This window comes from Lonchura striata, chromosome 3 (assembly GCF_046129695.1).
Source record: "Lonchura striata isolate bLonStr1 chromosome 3, bLonStr1.mat, whole genome shotgun sequence".
NCBI lineage: Eukaryota > Metazoa > Chordata > Aves > Passeriformes > Estrildidae > Lonchura > Lonchura striata.
The window spans coordinates 91,068,072-91,078,971 of NC_134605.1; the positions used below are offsets into that span (position 1 = coordinate 91,068,072).

Sequence of the window (10,900 nt, forward strand, 5' to 3'; positions counted from 1 at the left end):
ATTATACAATTTGAATTTAAATCTTAATATTTTTAATTACCAATACAAAAACTTGATTTGTAGTATACTTTCTTCAGATTAGATGTCACATGATTACAGCAATAGACTGTCTTTAAACTCTTATTCAGATGGACAGGTAAGAGTTTACAGAATGTTCTGAAAATATTTCAAATGCTCAGGTCAAAAAGTCAAGTTAAAATTTTAAAGTTTTTTATGCTAGGCTCATTAAAAAAAAAAAAAACACATACTTTTTTGATTGGTAGTAGAAATCCTTCATTAGTGTCTACTGCAGGAAACAGGGATTCATCAACATGGACTCCAGTTTCTCGACACCTGCACAGTAAATTACAGAAAGTTTGGTGGGTTTTTATTCTCTTGGCTTTGTTTGAAGAATGAGAACCTTTATTGCAAGAAGAGTTGTCTGAGCCCTGCAATAATGAAACACCAACCCTTTATAAGTGCGTAACTTTAAGGTAAGTACTGTAAAGTTACCCCATCCCCTGCCCCGCCCCATCTATTACATGCCAAGTATGTAATCCAAAATTTGTGCCAATGATGCCCTCCAAATTGCTGTTCTGGAAGGGCAAGATTCCCACTCGTTATTTTCCACCTTTCTAAGCTGCAGACTGCGCTCGCAGCAGCCGCGCGTGCGGCTCTGGCGACACCTAGCGATGGAACCACTACACTGTGAGCCTGGGCAGCTATGGCCTCATCCTTGGAGTGGAGTGGAGAAAGACAAACCACTGCAAGTATTTGTCAAATTCGTTGAATTTAGAGTTCTCAGGAGTATCAAAGAGAGAGATTCACCAGCTGGATTTCAGTGACTGTTACTGAATTCTGGATAATAATCAGCACAGATGTAGACTACATGAAAAGTTACATTAATTCAGAGATTTTATTGATTCAGAGAAGCTAAACAGAAGAAAATTTTTGTATTAAATCTATTAATCTTTTACTTTGCAGACAAATCTGAATGTAAATTATTTATATAGCTTATTTGTGGGATAAGTTATCCTGCTAAGAAAAGAGAGGTAGAGCTTCACAATTACGCATTTGATGAGGAAGTGTTAAGTGTACCTAATTTGGGCAGATTGTAGTTATTCCATTTTATATGGGGTTTTGTTCTTGGGTTTTGATTTTTTTTTAGGCTGCTCACTGAAGTATTTGTGTTGAAGAAGCAGTAAAAAACTTTTTCTCAGTGATCCCAAAGGTGTCACTCTTTTTGCATTACACTTTAAATTTTTTTACATGACAGCAAATCCATTACTTTTGTTTGCTATTTTTAAAGTTAGACACATTTATCACTCTTAGAAAGAAGAAAGAAAAAGGAAAAAAAAAAAGCAAAAGCAAACAATTGTTTTAAAATAGCTTTACTCTGCAGTTATAAATTTTTCTGATTTTTAATTTTCATCTTAAAGACTTGTCTTCTCAAATTACTTCCTAAACTGTAGAACTGCATACAGTTTAGGCTCAAATAGATGCTCATTTACAGAGCAGAAGCTTCCAATAAAAGCTTGAGGCAAATCATTGGAAAGAGCACTAGAAATCCAGTAAGAATTCAACCAGGCAATGATCACTAAATACTGCACAAACCCTTAAAAGTGTTTTAAGATTTTATGGAGAAAACTAAGTATTACAGCACTTTCCAGCTCATAGGGCATATTCCTCTGAGAGGCTCAAACACTGCTCAGGGGGAAGGCAACACTGGGGTACAAGTCTAACAGGATGGAAGTAGGGGATCACCAGCTGTTAAATGTGAGAGTATTTTCCACAAAGCAGGAGAATCAGGAAATGCTGATGATTATTTTTTTATATATATATATATTTTTTTTTTTGTTTGTTTACTACTTGCTTCCTTGTCTGGTATTTTCAGCGCTCCAACATCAAAAAGTAGCATCCAGATTAAATATCATATACAGAAGTACCCTACAGTATCCTCCAAGATCAAGATTCCCAAGAGCATGTAAGAACATAAAAACAAAGCCAAACATTCCCAGTTTACTGTGTTCCACAGATTTCTGGTTGTCAGATGGTTAGATGCAATACTATACTTGGGTTTTGATAAAATTAAATGTTTAATTGCTTCAACCATTTTTTTTATCCTGTGTAAATCTTTGCTCACTATGATTTTGAAGCAAGGAGTTCTAAAGCCTAACCTTGTGTTATTAAAACCCATCATTTACTGTTTTCTCTGAATCTGTCTCCAGGTGTATTGATGTAATGATTTCCAACTTTTCTACTGGAAAGGAAAACATACATATTCAGCCTCTCTACACAAACCTTGGTGTTCACAGTAAGTCTCCCATCTCCACTCCTTTTCCAGACTGAAGTGTTCTTGTCTCTTCAACCACATCTTGTAAGAAAACTATTTTATAACTTCAGTCAAACTCCTTGCCATCCCCTGGCAACATTACAAATATAACCATGATAAAATGCTGTCATTCCATTATATGAAGTTTTACGTTCTATTTAATTCGATTTTTGACAACTACTAAGGTAACAATGCTATGAAAATGTCTACTGCAAGTACCAAAATGCAATGATGATCTCTCTGATATGCTTAAGAGGACTGCTTTAAACGGCCTTCTTGATACTTTCAAGAATTTTATTCCCTTCAGTCTTAGCTTCTTAACAGAACTTCTTCCATTTTAAGTAGACTTCTTTTTAAATTTAAGCATCATCATAGAATTTCTTTGGTTTGGTGTTACAGTATGAACACTTATGCTGCAGACATACTTATGAAAATCTTATCTGACATAGTTTGAACAGCATCTACAAACCACGTAAGACCAAGCAATAACTACCATACTTGGTTTTGCACTGCGCTCCTACAGGAGTCACCCACCCCCAGTCTGCACCAGAAAGTTGATATGTACTATTACCTTACTAAGATAACATTTCACATATTTTCTGACCATTTTGAGAATGTTCCACTTGCTACTACATGAAGCAGCTGGTTAATCAAGCCATCTTTTTTAGCAATGCTAAAACTTCAACTCATAGGAACTCTGCCTGATTTGCATACATAAATTATCAGTTTTAATCTAAGTTTCCATTCACACAGGACCATAATTTTATGGGTACATATTATTCAGTCCTTCTTATTTACATTGTTCCAGGGTTCAATGAACTATCTTCTATCTTCTGCCTACCAGTGTCTGAGACATGGATGTACTAGACATGCAATGTAGTCAGGCACTCTGGTTCTTTTATCTCATTACAAAACCCAAAAATTAGTATGTATACTAGCACAGACTTATTTTAATTTTGTACTCCCTGTGCCTCATTTGAATAACCCCATGAACAGTAGGAATATTCATTGCTCCTGACCTGTATTTTGCCCAAGGATATGATAGTCTCATGAATTCTTACAGTATACACCAATCTAAGCTGTATGTTCTTCTACACCTTCTGGCATTTACTTTAAACTAAAGGACAGAAGAAAAAGATTACAGAGATGTTCAATCATAATTCACAGCTTGGGTCCTCCCCTGCAATAAAATACATCTGTTTTAGATGACTCCCCAAGTTCCAACAAACTTCATCTTCTAAGTCATGTACCAAGACCTTGCTTTAGTTAGAAAATTTTAACAGGAAAACTTAAAAGATACTTAAAAGGAAGATGCTAGCCTTCTCTTTCCTACCAAACAACCTAAGTTTTCTCTCTAGATGCTTTCTCCCGTCTTCTTCCTTTGTTGCTGTTACCCAGCAAAAGTTAAAGTTTCTTGAGGCTTTTACACCTGGATTTCAAAACAGGATGTCCCCTACAGTATCACATGTCCCGTTTTTCTGTGCCTCAGCTTTCTACAGTGTTCATCCACTCAATGCCTTCCAGCAGTGCAGAGAAGACTCTTGTGGTGGAACTGCTATCACAGAAAGAGCATTTCTGTATGACATGTCCTTGACTCTCCCCTTCTTCCATTGGTTGTGCTCACCTGGACTTTTATGAGATTCTTTTTATTACAGCACATCTAAATCCTCAATAATTTATAGTTCACATGACTAAGATTTCAAATTCTGTATTTATACATCTAGCCACCTAAAGAGCACGTTTAATTTCACAACAGTATTGAAATCATCATCACTGTCACACATTCAAATAGCACCAGGTCCCTGAAATATATTTTAATATAAACAAAATTTTGCATCACCCTCATTTTTGGGAACTTAAGGCATTTCTTCTTTGGCATTAAAACTGGCTGTGTTGTGTGGCTGTAACTTCTATATCTGACGTACTTTAAAAAAAAACCCAAAAAAACCCAAAAAAACAACAAAAAAAAAACCCACAAAAAAACCCCAAACCAAACAAACAAAAAAAACCCACAAAAAACCCCCCCAAACAAACAAACAAAAAAAAAACCCAAACCAAAAAGCCCCTATGCCTGCAGATCTGCATGTATTTCTTTTCTGGCTAATGGACTTGCATCACAAGTTTCCAGGCTGTACTGGCCTACATTTAAGTGCCTATAGGGCATTGATTTGCCCTCTCTCCTTGTGCCCCCCTTTCTTTAAAAAAACAAGCCCAAAACGTTTGCACTTAGACCACTACCTCTCCATGGATATGACAATTGGTACAGGTATGGCCCTCTTTACTTGATTTATACTCTAATTTCCATCATCACATTGATTTATTGATTGGAGTGTTTAACATATGCATATTCATAAACTGTGTTTTTATGCTTCATCTGAAATCTTAGTAAGGCCTCACACACACTTTGTAATTTCAGAGAGGCAGCTATGGACTAGCAAATTCTAAAGGACTGGTTGTACAGATTAATTTTTTCTTAAATTAAAAAAAAAAAAATAAACTTAACTTTTTCAATTTGGTATAAGAGAATCTTAATGAAGTTTTGTTCTGAACTTGCCAAATATCTTAAAAACCAGAATACATGTGGAACTTTTTCTTTCTTGCTAGGATTTATTCTCTTTACAGAATTTAAGTACAGAAACAGTACAATGCCCTTGATGAAATGTGCTTTACATATGAAAATGGAAGAATTGTGTTCATTGTAAGTATGGCCTTCACTGTCTATACATGTCATCTGAGAGCACAGGAGTAGAACTGTTAACAAATATACCATGAAACTACTTCATTACATTTGTTTTTAAGAGTTTACATTTTACCTTTTTGTGTAAGTCATATGCTTTATAATAGGAATAACGTAATAGAAAAGTTATCATTTACTCACAGATCATCACTATTTCAAGTACATTAACAAAATGGTTTCTGTATTTAAGTTTTGAAATTAAAAATACTAGAAAATTATTATTAATAAAATATTATCTCTGAAATAGCCATATTCATTATAACCACAAGTACTCACTTTTCCACCCAGAGTACAGAAACTATTTTTACACCCATCTTCTGTGCTTTCTTCCATGTAGACAAATGTCCGTCTTTGAAGACTACATGGGTCACATGCTTGTTCAAAGTTTTTGAAACCTGCAGAAATACACAGAGAGCTCATATTTAAGTCTGATAATTGGAAAATACTAATGAAAACAGCTAGCATAGCCTATTTTTAGTGTATACACCATTAGCATAAAAATTTATTCTTAACATTATGTCAAGGACCCTTTAAATCTTTCCCAACTTCACAAGAAGCCTCAAGCAATCAAAACTCCAGTCTCATTAGGCAAGCTAATACAGGCTAAAGGGATGGAATAGCCCTTTGTTTTCAGTCTCCTCAAGGTTACTATTTTCAGCTCCCTACTCTAGGTCTATCACTAATTTTGCAACATTTTTATTTATATAGTGGAACATAATTTCTTACATGAGGGCCAGGGCAGAAAGCGGATGCCAATACCCAAAGAAATAACAAAACATCCTTTAGGCAAAATAACTCAGGCTTAAAGAGTTAACCTCAGCTAACCTCACTTTTTAAACAAATTTTTCATCAATAAAAATCGCTTTTAGTTTTGAGGGAAAGGGTGAAGATACTACAAACAAAAATTATATGAGGAGGCTTTAAAAATGAGAAATACAGAAAATTCAAGTGAGCACAGGTGATCAAATTTTCAGTTATCAGCCTCCTTTGGCAAGTGAAACTGAGTTCTAGATACTCCATTTTTCACAAACAAATCTTCCTTTATGGAGACTAAGCGCCCTATACAGAACTGCTTGATCAGTTGTGATTGTTGGTTACATCAATAGAACTGATTTTTTACTGCAGCATCTCCCCAGCCAAATAGAAATAGCTCCATAACTTTCTGTTGTGTCCCCAGTTGCATCATTATACTTTGCATGCAGCATGCTGTGTCTGTATTTAGCTTTAAGAAAACTATTTAGCTTTTCCAAACACTGCTTTTGGCAAGCTGATTATGACTTCTTAGAAGACAAAACCCCACGTGTTTCAGTATCTAGGTATAAAATGATCTATTAATCTCTTATAGAATAAATTATTACTCCAGATACAATTGCTTACTCACTTTTGCCAGTATCTGGCTCACAGCCCATGTCCTAAGGATGCTTGATGTAGCTTTGCCTCCAAATTATGGAGGAGCAGCACTTTACACCTCCCTCTCACCTTTCCCACTTCCTCCCCTTACCCTGTGCATCTTCTGCTGCTCAGCTGAACTTACTTTGTCAACAATTCAGCAAAAAACTAGTTTAGAATTTAATTTCCTGACACAGTGAACCAAGTCAGCTTAGTACCACATGCTAAGCCAGGCAAGTGTCTGGAATAGGGAAGGGGCATGACCATCCCTATTCAGTCATAAGGATATACTAAATAGGCTCATCTATATCATCTGCCTGCACAATATATGGTTATTTTGACCGTTTTGAAGAATTTTGAAGGCTCATGCTTCTGCTGTACTTTCTGTGAGAAAAGAGTCTTACATTATCAGGATAGAATTACACAGGTCTGATAGTACAGCATATAAATATTTATTGTTCTTTTTATTCAAGTTATTTATTGAGAGTTGTGTTTGCTTTAATGAACAACCAGTTACCCTAACTATTCTGTCACACTCATTCAGATTATTTCATACAAAAAGAGAGGATTTGGGGCGAGCAGCAAGATTTCCTAAATTACAATAAGAATAATCTACATATGCCCATTTTAAAGAGCACTGGGAGTCCACACAATTGTTTTTTAGAGCATGATGTGGGCTATAAAAATCTCCATTAACCAGTGACAATGTACAAGAAAGGAAGATGCCAGTTTCACTTTGGTCTCTGGTTGAAATGTTACAGCTGGCAATTAAACATCTTTTGCACCTACAAGTCAACTATATCTGGTACATATACTGAATATACATATACTGAAACTCTTTAGGTGTATTTTTACTAGCGCTTTCTGGAACTGCTCCAAATTTGTGGGAGAGTGAATGGAAGAATAAAATGTCATGTTACTCGGGTTAGGAAATGTACAAAAACAGAGCAGATGCTTACAAGCTGACAAAACAAAACAATATAAGGTACACACTTATAAACCACAGGTTTTCAAGACTTAGATTTGCTTTGCCCACAGTCTGTGGCAAGCCCAATACTTCCCACAAGGAGCATGCTATCACATTAATATGTAAAGAGGTCTGTAGATGTAGAAAGGCTTTAAATTCACTTTCCATCTGTCAGTAGCAAGAATATTACAGCACATTGGTCTATTCTCAGATCTCTGATTTTCTCCCTTCTTGCCCTTAAAAAACTCATACTAAAAAGAAATGTATGCGACAAGTAGAACAAAGCAAGCTAATTTAGAATTAAGATCTTTCCTATTCCATTTATTTCAAAATAGTCTTCTTACTTCTGCTCCCATATCAAGAAGCTGCTGTTCAAAGGTTTTTGAGTAGTTTTCTGTTCTGTTAGATGACCAAACTTCTACAAAGGCAGAAATACCTGAATCAGAAGACAGAAAACAACAAGTAATGAAGTATATACCATGGTAAAACTGGTTAGACTGCCTTTCTAATAAAAGTTTCTTTTATAATATATTGCATTCAGTTGCAAATACACCTTTTAGTAAACTGAGTGTTAGACTTTAGCAGCTGATTTTTTTTTTAGTGTATCTATGTCCCCCAAATTATAAATTGTAATAACTGTAAATGTAAATAATTGTAATGGAAATAACTTAGAAGTCTGACACTAGCTAACTTTTTACTTAATCTATTTATAACACACTACCAGCTTAACAAGCAATAGATTTTCTTTACATCATTGGTCACCGTTACCATTATTTAATCACTTTTAATCTTCAGATCAGTTAAACATTTGAAAACCAGTTGATATAACACAACTTACAGAACAAAATGTCATCACCACAATAGAATTATTCCTTGCCCTAACTCCCAGAAAATTTTGCAGAAATATTACCTAACAGTTTCCAACTAACTTCAATTTCCATTTCATATTGAAACACCCAAAATTAAATACATATAGCAGGGACTAATAAAATTTCATATCAGTTGCCATATGCAACTTTAGATATTCAGATTTAATTACCTTGCTTCATAAAGCAGATTAATAATCTCTTCAAGGAATCAAGTCAGCCTTGGTTGGGAATATCCTCAACCAACCAACCAAAGACAGAAGTATTGACAAGGAGGGATAAACAAATAAAACTCATAACAATCCCTTCATTAAGTTTACACAGGATAGGCACCAAAGTGACCTACAGTTCCACTGGCCATGCCACTTTCCCGTACTGAATGACACATCAAGAAAATTCCAAAGCTGGAGAAATAGCAGTTCACAAAAAACAACTTCATGCAAAGGCAAGCCAACTCTAAGAACTCATGAATAAAACCAAGAGTTTCATTTTAAAAGGGTCATCCTTAGCAAATATTGCTTAATTATCTTAGCTACTAAGATAATTAAGCATATCATTCTGATTAATTATTATGTAGTCTCATCTGTCTTCTTCCTAAATGAAACGCAGAATAACGCTCCAATTATTCATAACAATAGTACTTTTATAAAGATTAAAATATTTTTACAATTACTAGAAGTATTTTTGACATACAAGATAAATGTAAAACAAAGCACTTCCTCATGCAAAGCACTGGGAAAAATCTTATTAGCAGTACTATGACTTCAGATATAAATGGGAATTTAAGACAAGTTTACTCCAATGCGCTTTTAACTGTGTTCATTCTACAACTAGACTGGGGCAGATTCTGCCAGAGTTACTTTTTTCCTTGATAGTTTAATTGTGAAAAACGATGCACTTGCATCAAATATTTTAGAACTTTCATAGCTAAAATTCTCCTAGAAAAACAGACCAGAATATTTCAGTAAAGGTCTAACTAGAAACTTAAAGGGATGCTTCTTGAAAACTCCATGCACTTGCAGTGGGATCAAAGGTGTATTTTACAATAGATAGTCAATTTTAGCTAATCAAATATATTCCAGCCAAAGGCAACGCTTTTTACAGTTTTTGTACAGTTGAAGGAAAGGAAAATGAGGAAGTGCTTGGCGCTTTTTTGAACAAGAAGAGCTCTGAGTAGAGATCGGTTCTTGTAAACGTCAGCCTTAGAAGTTCTCAGAGAAGGCGGTGATCGCAGAGGAAAACGGCCGCGAGAGCGCAACTTGGCGAGGCAGAAATTTTGAGATGCAGAAGAAAGGCACGACTGAGCGGAGCAGCAAGCACAGCGGGGCCGGCTGGCAGCGCCCCTGCGGCGGCACTCGAGCGGAGGGAGGCGGCCGGCCCTGCCCGCGCCGCCGGGCCCGCAGCGGGCCGGGCCCGCGCCGCGCACAGCCCGCCCGCAGCGGCCCGCCACCCGCCCCGCCGGGACGCGCCGGGACAAGGGCCGCAAGGAGACAGGGGGCGGGGGAGCGCGGAGCCCGTGCCAGCCGGCGGCTCCTCTCGGCCGAGCCGGTACCTTTCAGCGCGGGCTCCATCGGCGGCACGCTCGGCGGCTCGCAGCGCCCGCCGCGGTTCAAACGCGCCTCCGCACGGCCCCGCCGCGCCTGCGCAGCGGCTGCGGGAGCGGGGCCCCGGTCGGAAACGGGGCGTGCTCGGCACAGCTCCGGCCCTTTCCGGGAAGGCTTGGCACAGCTGCAGCTGCCTTTCAGCTACTCGTGGAGAGCAATAGGGTCCCTCCCGAGCCTCCTCCAGGCTAAACACCCCCAGCTTCCTCGGCTGCTCCTCACAGGACTTGTGCTCCAGAGCCTTCACCAGCTCTGCTGTCCTATGGACTTTCTCTGGCTCCTCAACATTCTTTCTGAATTGAGGGGTCCAGAACTGGACACAGCACTTGGTGACCTCACCAATGCTCAGTACAGGGGGACAATCACTGGTCCTAGTCCTGCTGGCCACGCTACTGATGATAGAGACCAGGATGCCACGAAGTTTTGACAAAGCCAAACACAGAGTGAATTTTCAGTGTGACCGTTCACTATAATGAATCCTAAAGAGGCATTCCTGAAGAATTTTAGTTTGTAGGAAAGTCCAGCATCAGAGGACTGATGGTTTCTCAACTCTCTGGTGGCCCTAACTGCAGTGTCTGAAGTGAAAAAACAAATAACAGAAAAAGACAGCAAAATAGGGGTTAGTAAAGAGCACTGGGAGACAGTATTTACCAAAGCATGTCAAACTGCTTGAGAGCAACTCTGCTATTAACTATAGTTAGGGAACCCTAACAGGAGCTAGCTTAGGTGCTCAAAGGCTGGAGTATAGCAGAGGGTAGTTAGAGACTAATTATTTTTCCAATAAAAAATTATAAAAATATTAAAAAAGGGGAATTAGTGAGTGTAAGGATATTTGTTGTGAGAAAGAAGGAGCACATAGAGGAAAATGATGCTGCATAGCTTTATTATGCAACTCACAGAGCTCAGGAGTTACTATATAGTTGTACAAATTGGTGCTGTTCTGAAATCTTCAATATGTAATGCTAATTTCATAATCTGAAAAAATATATAGCTGACATGGAAAAACAACAGAGATGCAACTCAAGGATA

The 10,900-nt window shown here is 37.6% G+C and overlaps 1 protein-coding gene across 1 annotated transcript in view; it reads right to left on the minus strand.

Annotated features, from left to right (window-relative positions):
• MCPH1 (microcephalin 1) overlaps positions 1-9,898 on the minus strand; it is a 122,607-nt gene extending 112,709 nt beyond the window's left edge. The window contains exons 1-4 of the mRNA XM_021551276.3: positions 9,823-9,898; positions 7,749-7,840; positions 5,325-5,443; positions 249-333 (exon numbers count right to left, since the gene is read on the minus strand). Coding sequence (XP_021406951.3) covers positions 249-333; positions 5,325-5,443; positions 7,749-7,840; positions 9,823-9,841 — 315 coding nt within the window. The 5' untranslated portion in view covers positions 9,842-9,898. The remainder of the gene's footprint in view (positions 1-248; positions 334-5,324; positions 5,444-7,748; positions 7,841-9,822) is intronic.
• Positions 9,899-10,900: the final 1,002 nt, after the last annotated feature.